Consider the following 18,096-nt stretch of genomic DNA (forward strand, 5'->3'; position numbering starts at 1 on the left):
GGCTCAAGAAAAATAAAGGCAAAAAATTAAACCACTCTTATTTGCTCTTCATGGAATACCTGCAGGAACAGACTCAACCAGGCTCCAAATGTGGCAAAACAAGGGGTTTGTGACATTCATGTCTTTGCTTTGTATTGAGTTTTCCTGTCTGGTATTTAAGGCGCCATCCAGTGTAAGGGGAGCATAACCTTGATTTAAGTCTATGGATCTTAGTTTTGGGTGGCGGGGAGGGGGGAAGAAAAAAAGGAAAAGAAAGAAAAAGGACAGAGAGATGTGGAACCGGTTTTTTAGTACACATGACTTTCCAAAAATGGAATTCAATGACATAAATGACCAGATTGCCAGATAATTGTTAAAATTTCCAAAACATAAACATCAATCAAGCTCTTATTCCACCCACAAATTATTTACATGAGGAATGAGATCCTCTGCAAGAAGACTTAAATCAAGAGCTTATGAGAGACTTTCCCATAGTTTGGAATGGTGCACAAAAAAGACAAGAAGCACTTATGAAGATAATAAAAACCATATTTTCCAAGCCAGAAAAATTTTAGTAAGATGTCTATTGTTTAGGCAGTGGTGATGAGTCTGTGAAAACAATCTTCTTTCTAAGGCTAAACTACAGGAAATGACCAGAGGATATAAATTTTACATATTAGTGTTTTTAAGGTAAGGAGTCCTTCAGTTTAAGTATCACAAAAATTGCTCATTAAAACTGAAGCACAAAAGATCTTAACTTGGATATCTAGCAATCTCAAACCAAGATTAACACAGCTGAGTGAAGTCCCTATAATACTAAATGTAGAAGCAACTGCAAAAAGCCATAATGAGGACAATGCATAATATTAAATAACTAACTGTGCACCTAGAAGTCAAAGTAAATGCTGCCTAGAATGAAACTGAATGAAATCAGACAACAATAAGAATAATCTGAAGTGACAAGGCAGATCATTCAGAAAAGGATATTGGAAAAGCTTTACATGTCAGACATTATAACAAAGGTTTGTTAATGGTGAAAATGCAACAGTACCATTATGCAGAACAACAGTATGTACACTACTGAATTTACTTGAAATTCATGGCAAGGCATGAAAGCATGTGTTGCTAATTAGTACAGTTCCTACTGAACCAAAGGAAAAAGATGAACAAGGAAAATAAAAAGCATATATGTAAATGAGAATAGTCTGTACTTGTCTGTAAGTGTTTAAATGAGGTAAAAACAAAAGAGACTTTTGATATCAAAAATGGTATGGGAGTTTTCTATTGTAATGTGAAATAAATTTGTGAAATAGTAAAAAAGTTGTTGGAGTGGGAGAATACACATGAAGAAAATAAAAAAAATTGCACTGGTTTCAGCTCCCACATTAGAATGAAAATTTTTGATGGCTTTAAGATAAAGAGAAAAGGTGCTGAAAGAGAGTGACGTGCAGAGATGTGGAGAGTTGTAAGAGCAGCCATAAATATGGATCTGCAAATTGAAACTGAGATGAAAAGCTAGAACCAAATAAATTATATGAAGTCTTATGTGATCATAAGGCTCAAACTCAAGAAAACAGAATAGAAAGACTTAGAAAGAAGAGAATTGTTCAGTAATCTCAAAGAGCCTAATTCACATTTGGAAAGAAGGACAGAAGGTAAGTTGGCAAAACAAAAGAATTGAGGGTTTTTGCATGGGACACTGACATGCAAGTGTATAACACAAAGTATTAAGAAATGGAATGAACAGCTCATGTTTTGATGATCTTATACAATTTACTGCATTCAGGAAAATACTGGCAGTGATAATAATACCCTGCATGCTGTACTGAATATTGAGGGTCAAAAATAATAAAAGCTACATATAAGCAGCCATGAACAGATTAAATATATATGCCTTTTTATGTATTTATGTGGTTTCCATAGTTCAAATGCAAGTTCTGCTTCATTCTGTCCTATAATAAATGTAACACCATTAGTGGCACACAAAACAAACCAGAAAAATTCTCAGAGCAACAAATATAAAATATTCACTGCCTGGTTTGTAAGAGTCAAGTTCAAAAATGTGCCAGTTCCACATAATGAAAAATAGAGATCTGAAGGTGGGTATTACTGATGAGACTACCTTGCAAACCTGGCTGGGGGGCAAGTGTTCCCAGTATTTTTAAGTACATCTTTGCCCTTCTTTGCTCTCTAATACATTTTTCTGGCTATTGCAACACCCCTTGAAATTGTGTTAAAAATATAGTTGTTGTTTTCTCATTGTAAAAGAAAAGAAAAGCCACATAGGTACAGTATTACTGAATCATCCTCAAGCAGAGGCCATGTCAGAGCTGAGCACTGAGAACACACACATGCAATGTTTCTGCAGCTGGAGCCCTACTAACAGCATGCAGTTCACTAAGCCACAATCGAGCCCAAGCCTCCCATGCAGAGAGTGGATTAAGAACAATATTTAATGTCATCAGTGACCAGTATCACAGAGGCTTTATATGCTAGAATTACAAGTTATAAATGTTACTGTGGTATTCACAGCATTATGGTTTGCTCATGTTGAGAATATCATGCATATCACAGCACTGCTGATTATCTGCAAATGGCAAAGGAACAGGTTTATCATCACAGCATGAACAGATACGTGTTGGCAGGAATGCTCTGGCTGACACTGAAAACATGATGGTGAACAGCTTTAGAAAAAATAAAAAGTGTCTGAAAGGGTTAACATTTAGAAATGTATTAATAAATGGGTAACCTATGTGTTTTTCACAAATTCATAGACTTCTGAGAATCCTGGTTTCCTGAGGCAAATCCTGCAGGTATTGCACTCTTCAGCTGGAGATTTCAAACTCTATTTTGTAAGATTTCCATTCAGATAAATTCAACAGACACAAAATATCAACACTGCTGCAGACCTTCTGATGTGTGCCTGCTCCACTTATCTAGAGCCACAGCTGCACTCAGTATGGTTATAGATCTTGTTTATAACCCATGATGCTGAAGAACCCTCATCTTTAATTTATCCTACTGTGTGTATTTCAGTATACAGTGTCTGATATGGGTAATTATTCACTATTAGGATGAAAGTTGCAGTCCTGCTGCAGTATGTAGTACTGAAATTCTTCAGCAGAAATGGAGGAGTCAGATGATGCATTATTCACTTCATAGACCATCACAGTTAATCAAGTGAATATATGTAAAGTCTGAGTCATTTTTAGACTTTCATAAACATGTATTATTCGGACTGAAAAGACCCTCTTACCTTCAGCACATTCTTGGAGAATAATGGGAGCTTGTAACCTGTTGTAGATAGCTAATGTGTGTATTGGATTGCTTTGAATTAAAATGAATTATCAAGTATTTAATTTAATTTTTAATTAAAAATAGCAACAGAAAAATATTGATCAGATATTGCAAACTTCCAGGCTCAACATGATTTACAGTGATGTCAAATCAAAAGAAGCAGAAAAATCTTTGGCAGGAAAAAAGTCTACTGGTTCAAAATGACCATCAGAATTTTCTTCAATTACTTTTCAACTCCAATTATCCATACTAGATCGCAGGTCAGAGTTTTTCAGCAAGACCTATCTATGAAGACTGTGGCATGTTTGTAATGAGAAGTTATCACTTCAGGAATGATATTTGAATCGTAAAGAAAAAGAAACAAAGGCACAGATAATGTAGCCATATGGCCCCCTTTTTTTTCTCTTTTGCTAGCGGAGATGACAGGATGGATTTAAAGGCTGGATTACCTTGTTGAAAAAAAAAACAAAACAAAACAAAACAAAAAAAGGTACAAAGGGAATTCACTGATATTTAGAATCTCTGTAGCAAAGCCCCCCAATATTTATATGCTGTGGTACTTTAATTAAAATATTGGAGCAATTTTCCAATCCCTTTTCCCCCACTTCAAAACTAAAATAAAAAAGCCCTAAACCATCTCAAGGCTCACAGACACTGCTTTAGTTTCGTTATACCTCTGAATGTTAGGGATTTTCATTTTGTTAACTAGATTACTACCAGATTTGAGGAAATATAAGGATTAGCTTTCCATAGACTCCAAAGTAAGCATTTTCTCCCTGTCATGTCAGACATAAAAGCACTTCTAACCAATATTTACAACTGATATGGATGCTACATTGAAGCAATCCAAGTTTCATGTTTGTGAGTCTCAGAAGTATTTTTTCAACCAAATAACCAAAGTGGACGTGTTAAAATTGAATGGACTCCAACCAGTTCATTTGTACCCACAGTACTGCAGAGCTGACCGATGTATCCAATGCCAAAGCCTGTGCTGTATAACTATCTTTTAAGCCAGAAGACTTTGCTGTTTCCAAGAATTCATCTTGACATATACACAAACAAATGCTCATATAGGGATCTAACTGTATGCTTGATCTTCTTTTTATCTTACGTACCTATTGTTGTGGTGATGACTATTTTTCTTGGATTGTAATATTATCTATGAAGTTTTGATGAATGTCATGAGTTCCAGTTTCATTAGAGAATGTTCATTTTTTCTACCTACTAAGTACACAAGCAGCATGGCCTGTCTCTTTTTGCATCACAGCTTCACTAGAGAAGTGAGCCACTGCTTTAGATCTATTCACAAGTGTTCTTCCTGAAGTTGCAAACGTGATTGACATTTCAGATGCCGTATTTATGAGTCTTCCTTTACATTACATTTAGCACTGTTCATACAAGCCATTACCTGAATACTTTCTGAGAAGGGCTCCTCTAGGGACTAGACTTATTAGTGAACTATGGAAGCATTTCCATAACCCTTCCTCCCACTGATTGGAGCACATTTATAGAGCTATTGACTCAAGTAATTTGACATTCACACAAAAAAGATTTGTTTGTTATCAAGAGGCACCAAATATTACAGTAGTAACTCTAGAAATTTACTAAGAGAATGATGGAGATGGGATTAGATTTTTTTTCTGTTTTTCTATTTGCAATTAAATAAATTTTTGACTTGGTAAGTTATTCTTAAAGGCAAAAGGAAAACACAGTTAAAATATAGTTGCAAAATAACACACATTCTACTGATTCTATTCTGGAATTCTAGTAATGAACAGAATTTATGATGATTTTGAGTAGATGGCATTGGATACAGACAATTTATTTTTTTATAAGGCAATATTAGACAAGCAAGCTTGTCTAATAGTCTCCTGACATTTTCAAAAGAACAAGAAAAATAAAAAGGTATCATTGATGTTGTTGCATCATATCTGCCATGAAAGTGAGGAGATGGGGCAGAAAAAGGCCAAAATACTAGTAACTCATAGAAAGACCCCAAATTAAAGTTTGTTTTTATAGAGCAGAGTCCTCTCAGAGTAGTTGTGTGCGGCACTGTGTGAGAGTGACTGTGAAGGTCTGCAGGGAGGACAGCCCCGCTGTTTGGTCTGGTCCTTGTAAGGTGGCTGCAGCCCACCCAGCTCAAGCTCTGCTGCCTGAGCCAAGGCCTGGACAGCTCCATGGAAATACACAACAAACAGTCCTCAGACACACCTGCACAAGCTGCAGTGATGGACAGAGACCTAGGAGGATCATGCATGCATGACTGTGAGCATTCCAGATCTTGTTCCTTTCTTAAACAGAAACCAAGTGCACCTAAGAAGGGCCTAGAACTTTACAACTCCATTTCCTTAGAAAGGCAACTTCCAAGTTAAGGAATTGCATTTAAGAAGGTGAAAGCCCTCTATTTCAAATTGCAATCCAGGAGCACCGACAGATTTTTTTAAACAATCAGGAAAGAGAAAGAGTCAGAAGGGACAGAGAGTCAGTGCACATCTCACTGCTCTGCCTCCCCTACATGACAGTCTGTCCTCTCAGCCCACCCTCTCAGACTCTGCAGAATGGAAAGCAAATTACCAAGCATCACCCAAAAAACCTCAAGCCATTCCACCCAGAAACACCACTGTTTGGGCATAAGAGTTATAGTGAATCCAGCAGTCAGCAAGAGAGGAATCATCACTATAGCAGAAGAATCAGAACAAATGCAAACATCATCTATCACTTAGCTAAGCTTAAAGAGAATCAGCACACGATTTTCAATGAGGATACTGTACCTAACGAAACTGGATCTGGATTCACTGGACTCTGCTGTCTGGAATGACTACTGCTGCTGTTTCCACCTTTTTTTAAATCCTCCGCATCACTGTACCGCCGTATCCAGTAATTCAGCTCCTCGCGGTCTGCTTCCTGACATCGCCGTAGGACAGTGAGAGATCGTCGGGTTTTTTCCACCATGTCCATTATACAGTTCAACAACTGTTCACAGCAGTGGATGGAGTACAGAAACAAAGAAGAAATTTTTGTTCACAGAGTGACATCATAATAAAGAAAACGTCAATGTGCTGAGTGCATGGGTTTTAATAATGAAGGAGTCCCTCTCTGTTAACCTCAACTATAGCTGAAAAATTCTAGGCTTGTTTTAGGAATGACAATCCCTTCCTTTTTAAATGGTGATCCTAAACTATACAGATAGGGACTTACAGGAAAAAAAGCAAAGACAAGGAGAAAAAAACTGAACAGGCTACAGCCCTGCCACTAGTACTACATGGCACCGGAGAGATATGGACCACAAGATGTGGTCCAGAACTGATGTCTACAAATTTTACAAGAGATAATAAATTCAGGAACAAATCCGAGCTCCAGATCCAGTGTTTATAGAGAAAGTCCATTCCTCTATTGGCAGACTGTAGCAATTAGGATAATGCAGGAGACACTTATCAGCAAGGCCTGGTATGAACTATCTAATGGGGAACATCAAGCCCTCTGATTTAATAAGCAAAGCTTTCAAAACCTGTCATGGAATTCAGATAGATTTTAAAATAAAAAATTTAAATTCCTATCTTGGAAGGCCTCTGTTCAGACAATTACACATAAATGGATATTTAGCCCTTACATGGTCAAGATGTTTCCACTCTTCTGCCCATTCTCTGTCTGTTAGCCTGTGATCAATCATTTCTTCTTGACGTGTGCCATGCAACCCTGCCAAAGAGGAGCAAGTTATGTTTACAACATTGGAAGTCCTCTATGGGGGAAAAAAAAAAACAGAAAAAAAAAAGAGCCTATAGACAGAACCATCATATATTACCTGTTCTAACATCAGGAATGTCACCACAAAAAAAAAACCAACAAAACAAAAAAACCCAAACAAACAAACAAACAAAAAAACTAAAAAAAAACTTTGCTCTAAGTTCTCTTTAGTACTTTTCCTCACACAAGATGCTACTATTTTGTCCAATTTAATGTCTTCAATTCTGTAAGTTCTACACATTGCAAGATGACCTTTCAAAAATGGACATAACTCTTTCAGACTCTGCACAATTACTGTATACATAAATATAACATAATACAACATATAATTTTTCATTTGCACTACTTGAAGTCAGCAAGGCAATTATTTGGTAACTCATTGCATATAATACTAGCTGTACTTCAGAGAGTTGAAAAAAATATTAGTATAAACTCAGTGTTATTTCACTAAATACAGTAATTACTACCATGTCAACAGAGAATCATTAAGGGTTCATCCCTCCACAGATGTTTAAACAACATGTGGTTAAAATGTAGCACATATATCAGAGCAGCTGACAACATGATACAATCAAGCCAGTATTTATTATCAACACTCAAGGGGAACCAACACTTGTTCTTTGCTTAGCCTCCTCTATACAGATGCTGAATATTTGTAAGTGTTGCTCTTTTACTGAAGATTTGTTTTAAACAAGGAAGAACGGTAAGTGCAGGTGTAAAACAAAATCCAAGAGTATCAGGCATTCCATTAAATCAAATTGTGCTGCATGGGGTGTGGCTGGTGCTTCTGCTGTTCACATCCTCCACCCATCTTTGTGTGGACATGTCACACACAAACCACTTTTTTGAAAGATAACAACTTTCTTCTGCTCTAAACTGAAATCAAGCTATTTTGATGTTGCTATCACCACAAATCTGACATTAGAAGAAAAATAAAAGGCTCTACCTATCCTTGCCCGCCATACACCTGAGTGTCCATGTCATCCATATAGCTTTGAAAACACAGGTTCCTTCCATTTCTGTCCCTCTTTCTTAGAGACACAATTCAATCCACTTTTACAAGTACAGATCTGAAATAAGGCCATTAGAAGCAGCTGGATGGACAAACACCCATAAAGGCTACATCTGAACTGCAGATAAAAAAGTCCTGTTCACAAAATAAAGTTACAAGGGAAACAGAAACCTAAAAAAACAATGCAGAAAATCAACGTGCCTTACCCATAGGTCTGTTTCTGTCCCTGAGGTCCCTGTGGTTGGGGTGTCTGTATGAGTCCCTGTAGTGGTGGGCAATGGCCATATCATCCAAACGATAATGCTGAGGTGGAGGTGGGGTGGGATGAGGCAGACCATTGGGCTGATAAGATAAGCCATTATTTGGACTGTACCGCTGGCCTGGGCTAATAGTGCAGGGCCGCTTGCTTGGATGCTCTGAGTGCAAAGGCTCTCTGTCAAAGCCGTTTTCTTTGGTTCTGAAAAACAAAGCAAAGGAACTTTAATTCACTTAGTGAATAGAAGGTGGGAATATGCACCCCCACATACACATGCAGCTTCAGGAACTAAAGATTGTTCTTCAATTTGCTCCAAATATGTGGTGTTGCAGAACATTTCATAACACTGCTGAATCAAAACATACAAAGGACTCATTCACCTTGTCTAACCATCCCTGTAACTTGAGAAATACCATCAGGGTGACCTTCTGACAGAGCCACCTAACGAGGGGCTGGAGAGCAAGCAGCCTTTGCTGAGATCACAGACTGATGGCATAGATACACATGCAATTGCAGAGGTGAAACCATCAACTGATACATGAAACTAGGGACCAAGAAATTCCAATATTCAGTAGTGCTACAGCTTATAGTGATTAGGAGAAACCTGCCATTCAAGAAATGGTTTTGTTTTCAAGAGGATACCATAGTGAATGTCAGTGTGCTGAAGCTCAGCATACCATGAGCTCCCATCAAGATCAATGTCACACAGAGACTTTGGGGAAGAATTGACTCTAAATGATGAGAAATGCATCCTTCAAAGATTCTTGCACCATCTGGGCTATGGTGCTGTGACTATCATTAATTTTGCAGGAAGATGTGGCTAGACTCAAGTCCTCAATAATGTTCAGGACTTCCCACTCCATTACTCTTAGACAGGGGCTTTATGCTCAGGTGACTTGGAAGAGCTTCTGAGGAGAAGGACAGAGGGTTTTTTATGTTCTAGTTAGTCTTTAATTAAATTCATAATCAGCTATTTCCAAAGAACTCTCTACTTGACACCTCTGCCTGAGAACCTTGAACTCACTCCAAACTAATTCTCCATTAAAACTGTATTTTAAAAAGCTCATAAACAAACAAACAAACAAACAAACAAGTAAAAAAAAAAAAGAAAGGAAAACAAACAAAAAACCTCCAAACAAACAAGCAAAAAAACCCCACCCTACAGTTACTTCAACAGGTTCACAACCCTTTTGGGGAAGTTTCATTTCACTGAAATGTTTGGGTTTTTTTAAACCACATGAATAAAGAAAACCTACAAAATATTAGTTTTGATCAGGAAGTTTCTTAGATATAAATATTGCAAACTGAGGCTTCATTCCTCCCTCCATAAGCTGCTGTTATATTCCAGCTTGTTTATAAAAGAACTTTATCCTCTGGAATAAAGGGATGGCATAATGTATCATTCCTAGTGATAACACAATTTTTTGACACTGACAGAAAGGTAAATTTGAGCAAATTCTCTTGTTTGCCTATTGTTAAAACCAACTGCTCTACAACAAACCTTCCCCCAGAAACCAATCAACTACCCTTGAGGGAACGTCTGTGGGGAAACAGTGTATTGTCACCCCTCAACAGGTTCCCATTTAAGGCCAATGAGAGGAAGGATGAAACCAAATCATTGCCAATATCCTCTGAGAGAGAGAATCAAACTAAGATCTTGTAACTAGCAGCAGGAAATTAAAAGATGGGCTGCATTGTTTTCAGAAGGAGTGAAGCAATTACTCAGAGACCTCACCAAAATTACTAATGCCAGAGAAGCTGCAGGTATATATATATATATATATATATATATATATATATATATTTTACTAAACTGTAATTTGCCAAAAGGGGAAGAATCTTCCCCCAGCACAGCAGGACATCTATTCTCATTTGGGCAGATATAAAAGACATACTTTGCTAAAGTGGAGTATGTACCTTGTTCCAAAAGAAATGCAGCATGGCTGTGAAAACTCCTAACCAAGAAAACCTGAGGTCCATCATATATTTTTTATTAGTTTTGGCACAATGTACCTGCTTGCAATAACTCCCAATGGGTGGTGAAGTTTCTGACAGCTCTTCAAGACAAGTTTGCATTTAGTGGCTTGCGTGTGTTTTCTTTGCACATATTTACTCAAAGTCAGTGTGCCAATCTTCCAGTTGTCAAAATACTATGCAAGCAAAAGAAATTGACTTTTCTGTCTGTACAAGGCAAACTAATAACTCACATAAGTCTTTTAGTACCACAATTAGAATGTTCTCTAACTTAGATGGGTAAAAGTCAGAAACAGCAAACAATTAAATAACTCATTGACTTGGTCACTGAATAAAACTGGGACAAGTGGGAATCCAGTTTTCCCTTTCTGCACTACAGCTTGATGTTAAAGTCATATATTTTCATACAAATGTATATATTTGCACCTAATGTACAGGTATTTCTGTATTTTTTAAGACTGCTTTGTACTTAATTACCTTAACTGGAATGCACTACTTTAGCTTGGAAAACACACCAGCATATCCACTGAACTCTGACTAACATAGAAACTAGCATGACTCTTGAAAACATATTTACTGAAATGATGTTTTTGCTATGTCTTTTCTGGGCGTAAAAATTTAATTCTACAATTTGTTGTTATATTTTCTGCACTGACCAAATAAACAGCTTACCATAATACCAGAATGAGACTGTACATAAACTCATTTTTTGTTTCTGAGCACATAAAAATATATAAAAAGGTAACAACTTAGAAAACCTCATCAGAACAGGAACTGCTGCCAAATTTACTATATATGAATAGAGTGATAAAAGATGAGGTACTGAAGAATGCCATAATTCAGATGCTCTGAATTTGACCTACTAGTCTGCTTCTGATCTCAGTCCTACTCATTCTTTTAGGTCTCACCCCCTTGGGGCAACAGCATTTTCCCAGGTGCCTGAGGAAGCACTCCTGTTTCCCAGTAACTGGCACACCCATGTGAATAGTAGTTCCAAATATAACACCATCACAATTTTAATCTGCTTTCATCTGATTTTGCAAATTAACCAGAAGCTGTAGAGTGGAAATAACAGTGAATGCATAGAAAACATAACTGGAACTTTTTTCCTTACTCTCTTGGCCACCTTTTTCCTTGATGTGCCTATAAATCAACAGTGTTGTTTGGAAAATTGTTAATATGACAAAGATGGAGTCCTTCAGCTATAAACACACAAGGGGAGTCATTTTACTTAAAGCTATGATTTACTTAGATTAAAGACAGCAGAATAGACACTACTTTTTAACCTGTATGTATTTAATGGAATTTATGTTGGTTTTAGGTTGTGATTTCAGTTTTAAATTATGTAATTTATGGATAATTTCCTGGGTAGAAAATCTGACCATGCACAACTGCCTTGGCTAAAAAATTGGGTTTAACCTGATCAGGAGTATTACACAAATTTCAAAGAACACTAAAGCCAGCTTACAAGAAGGAGACAAAGCTGTTCATCTACTATTTGTGCAAGATGCTTTGATTTAAAATGACTTCCACCAATAAAGGTTGGATGAATCAAACAAATGATAATGCTTTGCAGGAATAAAGTATCTGTTTATAATACTGTGTTACAGAAAAAAATTACTTTTCTGCCTTGCTAACAATTCATATTACAAAAATTCTTTTAAAATTCCTCATAATTACACATGGCATACAAGGAGCACAGATGTAAGAGCTGTGAGCATCCTTCACCTTACTGAGATACTGAGGAGCCTCTTCAAAAAAGATTTACTAACAGTATTATCAAAGTTTATCTCTGTGCCCAGGTACCTTCGACACCTATTTCATGTCATTGGCTCCAAGTGTACTGCAACCACAGCAGCACTTTCTTAAGTCACAACACAGTCATAGCCACTTTAGTTTTCTTCTCACTCAAAATAATGCTATTCTAACAGAAATTTTTGTTATCCTATATCCACTTAGTAGAGAACTGTCATAAATGTAGAGTCACTACATGGCATGCTCACATGCCATCAGCCTTTTCCAGCAAGCTCAAAGGATGAGTAATTAGCAAAGTTTTTTGTTGTTAATGTATTTAAAATCATGTGATTTATAATTAAGCATTCATTCACCAAAATAAAAACTCACTGTGGTCCAAGTTCCTTTGCTTTACTACAGTAGAATGTAAACTCCAAAACTTGTAAACAGAACACAGTGAACACTTTGTTCATGACATGTCATGAACAAATTACCAAAATGTGTTGTCTCCTCAGGTGTCAGTTTTCCTCTCTTGCAGTGACTGATGGTTCCCAGTGTTATTACAGAAACAGATTGATCTTTTTAATGAGCTAGTTTAATAGACTCCAAAATCTCACCGTGGCTGCTCATCCGTGTCAGACCATATGCACGAAGAAAACATTCAGTAAAACACAAAGCTTGGCTGTCAGATTGCTCTATAAAACCTCACATACAGTAGACTTGGATATGCAGATAAATAATAAGAATTGGAAAATGGATATGCAAAAAAGGTTCTGAGATTATAAGCAGAATAAAAAAATACTGTATGTAGATTTTCTTCAACAAAAAATCATGAGGCAGCTGTGGCTACATGTAACACTTGTTCCACCTTCTTTGCCTAATCCTCTACTGTACTCTTCCTCTAATGGAATTAATGGTATGCAGTTACCCATGCCCAAATGAAAAATATAAACATGTATGTATATATATAACATATACATTGTATACAATACATGCATGTGTATAACTATATATCTATACATATATACCATATACCTTGGGAAGTGAAAAAGATAACACAGTTTACTTCAGTAAGACACACATCTGCAATGAAAATTATTCCAGCTGCACTTAGTTCTCCTGGAAAGAGGTGGCCTTTGAGAATTTTTTTTCATTTACTAGCCATGGAGTCACAGGAAACCCTTCCCTTAAAGTATGTCTGCTATCTTCTGCTGAATTTTTATTAGTATATTTGAAAATTACTTATATTTCTAAACAAAAGATATATACATTTCCAGATGTTTCCTCATGCTCCTCTGTAAACAATTAAAATAATTAATAGTGTAATGAGTATAAAACCAGCCAAGTATTTGGTTTCAAAACTCACTCAGTCTAGGCATGTTCAACCTCTGAGGACAGCTTTTTGTGGTTGATTTACTTACATTAACCAAATTAAAAGGTATGCAGACTCCAATTCCGTAAATTTAAGAATCTTTCCAAAAGCATCTTGTTCTTTTTACTAAATCTGTTGCACAAATGTTCTTGAGTGCACAAGACAACTCCACTGAACTTGGCTCAGCCAACACTACCACATATTTTTTTCTGTATAGCTTTTATTACAGTCATAGACAATGGAGACGTAGATGTGACTGACCAGTGACAGGGTTGCTTGACACTGAACAAAAGCAACTTATTTTTTAAGCTCAAGGTAACATTCCAATGAGCGCACTGGGCAGTCTCTTTTTCATGTGAGCCTTTTTCACTACAGCAAACAGTTGCAGGGTCAAAAAGAAAGGATGGGTTTTTTTGAAACACCACTTCCCCAGAACTAAGGGGCTGAATTTCAGGCTGCAACTGACAGAAGTTGATGATGTTGGAGTGTGCAGGCCAATGGGACAGCCCATGCTACACCCTCCCTGGACCCTGGGAATTCAGACACAGGCTTTTACCCACAACAATGGAAGATAAACTGTCCACCCCTCACCCCAAAAGCTGCATTGCTCCCCAACTGTTCACAGCCTAAGAGAGACTTCAGTTGTGAAGCCAAAGGCACTTGACTTTCAAGGAAAGACTCAGGAATTTTAACAGCACCTATGTATTTTAACTCAAAGGAAATGCTGAGAAGAAAATTCATAAACCATACACAAATATCTCTGGGTCTGGGCCTCAGTTTTAACTAAAAGATGAAGGCTGACTTTAAAATCCAATATTCTCCTGATCTGCTGATCCTTTTATGTGCTAATCTTATGGCCTTTTTGTAATGGAAAGACCCTGTATTGGTTTCATAACAAAGTTCTTGTCCTAGTTTCTACCTGTGTCACCCATCTTCTCCCTCACAAGCAGGACTGAAGATAACACAGATGAGACAGTACTTACTACAAAATAACCAAAATTCAACACTGTCAAACAGGGTCTCAAAGAAAGGGAGCATTATTCCAAATGCAAAGGAAAGACTATTTTACATTTTTCCTTTGTGGCCTTATGGGAAATATGAGCAATACTCCTCTCCACTAACAGGAAAGAAAACAGTGAGTGAGTCGGGAAAGCACATCCCGCTTATTGTCTGTATTCTGTCAAGCAATACCTCACTGGCTTATGAGATAATTTCATGTGTGTCTATCTCCTTAGAGGAAAAATGTTGTGTCTGCTACTGAACCGGAGGTACAGCATGCTGACATTAAAGCCATTCACAAGATATTAAGAGGCCTTTTTAACAGATGTTTTGCTACACTACTCTGCAAAGATTGAGAATATACAGAACTACCCCAAGCTACTAGATTTCAGCTTTGGAAAAATTATTTCATTGCACATAGTAAGAGAATACACGTATAATGTCCAAAAAGTAATCATCTTTCTCTTTCTGAGGTGCAGAAACATGCTTGTATTAACCCCAATAGCTCCTTCAGTTTGGTCTAGCTGTCTGGAAAAACTGGTGGAAAGAACGTAGCTACATATAAAAGGAGCTTTTCTGCTTATACCTTAATTTTCTTGCTGGTTCATTGTGATTTTTCTGAAACACAATCTCAGGAAAACTAATTTCAAATACTGTCACATCTTTTTCTATCTAATGGCTATGTGACTTTAGATTTTACTGTTCACTTCTGGCTATGAGAATTCTAAAGTTTTACTGTGAGCTTTCAGACTTTGTTTTCTGTTTATTTTTGTGCCATTCAAGCCTGTTCCAACACAAAAATGTCACCTGTAAAAAGTTATGAGGCTTCTTGACTTTGCAAATCATCTTTTTCATTTAAAAGATAACTAGGATACTTGCATACCTCAGGCATACAGGTAGTGGTATGTGGCAGAAAAGTATAATAAAAGTTTTCCACACTATAAAACCCATGGCAAACAAATCAATGAAAAATACAATACCTGAGTTTCCCAAAGGTAAAATGTAAATGCCAGTTGAATTTCTAACATTAGCATAGGAAGGCAGTTAAAAGTAAATAACCACAAGAATAATTCCCTTGTAACACTAAGCAAAGAACTTTATTCCAAAAAATAAAAACTGTTCCATACTCCTAAAGCCACTGTACTTCACACACATTCATTCGCTTGTCCCATTTTTGCATGGACTCTCCTCAACTCAACAACAAAACAGACTGCAGTGAACTTTTCTCCTCTTTGAAAGAAATACCCTTATGCATATTCCATGTATGGGTATGGAAATATGGCACAACAGAAGGAGTCAAAGCCCTGAGTGTGCTCTGGGGTTTGCCCTGTACTTCCCAATATAAATGCCTAGCGACTCTCCTCACATTTAGTGTTGAGTTCAACAAAACGTCAGATGCAAAGGACTTGCATATGGAGCTGGCATGATCTGCTGCTTGGCACTACGTGACTGAAATACTGTGCACAAAGTAATACAGTACTGGCTGACCATTACTTCTGTGTGGATATGACCACAGCGTGTCCTGAGGTGACTGAATCAGTGTGTGCATGTATTATGTTTATATACTCAGGAATATATATGTGTATGCAGCTCTCTCTATAGTTACACATGTATGTAGGTATGTATATGCAGACATGCATAATCAGGACCTGTTATGAAAGGACATGGGGAATGATTTTAAGCTAATAAGAGAGTAGATTCAGACTAGGAAGAAATTTTTAATATGGAAGGTGGTGAAACACCTGCACCCAGGGAACACCACCCAAGTATCCCCCCAGCATCGACCCTCATGCTGCCCCTGTGCTGGGGGAGCTCAGCACCACACTGTGGGCAGGACAGGAAAGGTGTGGTGCTGCTCACCTGTCTGGAGTTCGCCTCTTCCCGTTTTCGTTCACATCGAGAAGCAGCTCTGAGGAGTCAACAGGTGAGGTGGTGCTGGCATCCAGAAGCAGCTGTTCGTGCTGGGCGAGGTACTGGGCTGGGTTCTGCTTGGCTAGCCTTGCACAGTGCAGCAGCTCCCGCTGCAGCAGGGGCAGATTGGCCTGCAAGAGAGCAGCATGAGTTAAGAGGGCAGCTTGCAAGCAGTTTCAACAGAGATGAAGGAGAAAAATTACAAATCAGAGGAAAGCCTGCCTTGAGTTGAAACTGTTGCCATCATTCCCAGCTGGGTTTGTGGTTAGCTGCCTGAAAGCAGGCAGCCTCCAAAAGTGGCTATAGCTGTACTAAACATGCATAGAAGGATGGGAGCTTACCAAAAATGTAACAGAAAACAGTAAATGCTGTGAGAAAACCAGGTCTGAGTGCCACATCTTTAAAGAGGGGAAAAGTATTGTTTTGGCTGACTTCTGCTTTCTAACTGTCTAAAACCTGATCTCCTATGGAGCAGCTGTTTTCAACAAGTGACAATCCTTTGTTTCCCATTCAGACTGCAGTTAGTACTTGGAAAATGTCTGAAACCAGGGGATCTGCTACTCTATGAGCTGCCTCAGTCACCATTCTTTGAGGGCCTTGGGGAGAACAGGATTGAGAATAGGATTGCCCTCAGCCTTCCCATTACCCTTGCAGTTGCACATTAAGATAAAGATTACAACAAAATCTCACGTTCCAGAGCTTCAGTTAATCACCCGGAGGGCTACAAGCCTCCTCCTAGCCAGATGTAGCTTGAAGGATTTCTGACTGTTCTTTCATGGCCCCACTGGGACATGGGTCATGGCCTGGAGATTACCAGGACTCAGACAAAGAGAACTGAAATGCTGGTTGGTCACTGGGCAGCACATTTTGCCCATCTACTGAGGTCATACGTAGTCATACTTAGTCATACTTAGTCTGGTTTTGCCAGAGCAAGTGGAACCGTATGTCCCTTCCCTCTGCAGAGATAGTTACACATCTTGAGAAACCTCTTCCTTTCTTTGCAGCACATGCCAACATTGATACTAAGAAAGGCCACTCATTTTTCCCTAATTATTTTTTGTACCATAAAGGGATGTGCCTTGGCCTCTCTTGTTCCATCACTATTGCACGATGATTTTTTTTAACTCAGAATTTTCAAGTATTGGATTAAATTTCATTACCTTTAATAACTAAAGATAAGACAAAGAACTTCAGGAGCTTCCTTTGCTTTTGAAATAACTCTCACTTTGAAAAAATCCAAACAAACAAAACCAAAAAAACTCTTATTTTTTAAGCAGGAAAATACTTCTGAAGTCAAAAAAGGTCTAAAAGTAATGTGCATGAAACCAAACAAAAAACAGATGGTCTGAAAAGTTTTGAGCTCAGGATCTTGGTAAATTACTTTGTTAGCATTATAACAATGACAACTGCTCCAGCACCTGTTGTTACCATAAAAGCAGAACCACTGTGCCACAAAAAATGCCAGAATAGTCAGTACATATGAAACTTTTAATAGTGGTGAAAAAACTAGAAATTGTTATCAGTTATTCCTAGGATGAAAAGACAGTTAGTTGTGGAATATGGAGGTCTTTCCAGACCTGCACAGAATGGAAATATTCTGTGAAAGAACCAAATATCTATTTTCTTTCAGCTATCAGAGAGATGGACTGACTGTGTTGTGAGTAGTGTTTTTCACTTGTTTTAATTTCACTGTTTCTTTAAAAAGCTCACACAGAATACAAGTCAAGACACCCGACTACTTCAATTGCCTTGCGTGGCAGAAAATAGTTGGAAAAGTTCACATATATTTACAAATAAATATCTGGAAGAAACAAAATA

General features: G+C 37.7%; 1 protein-coding gene across 3 annotated transcripts in view; it reads right to left on the minus strand.

Annotated features, from left to right (window-relative positions):
* The window catches only part of RUNX1T1 (RUNX1 partner transcriptional co-repressor 1), a 114,897-nt gene that overhangs the window by 21,710 nt on the left and 75,091 nt on the right, over positions 1-18,096 (minus strand). For all 3 annotated transcript variants that reach the window (XM_054277431.1, XM_054277347.1, XM_054277483.1), the window contains 4 exons: positions 16,228-16,409; positions 8,239-8,489; positions 6,887-6,972; positions 6,048-6,249 (listed from right to left, as the gene is read on the minus strand). In XM_054277431.1, the coding sequence (XP_054133406.1) occupies positions 6,048-6,249; positions 6,887-6,972; positions 8,239-8,489; positions 16,228-16,409 (721 nt within the window). The remainder of the gene's footprint in view (positions 1-6,047; positions 6,250-6,886; positions 6,973-8,238; positions 8,490-16,227; positions 16,410-18,096) is intronic.

The sequence above is a fragment of the Melozone crissalis genome, unplaced genomic scaffold (genome assembly GCF_028551555.1).
Source record: "Melozone crissalis strain CALT ecotype California unplaced genomic scaffold, PUWL_Pcris_2 ptg000002l_1, whole genome shotgun sequence".
Classification (NCBI taxonomy): Eukaryota; Metazoa; Chordata; class Aves; order Passeriformes; family Passerellidae; genus Melozone; species Melozone crissalis.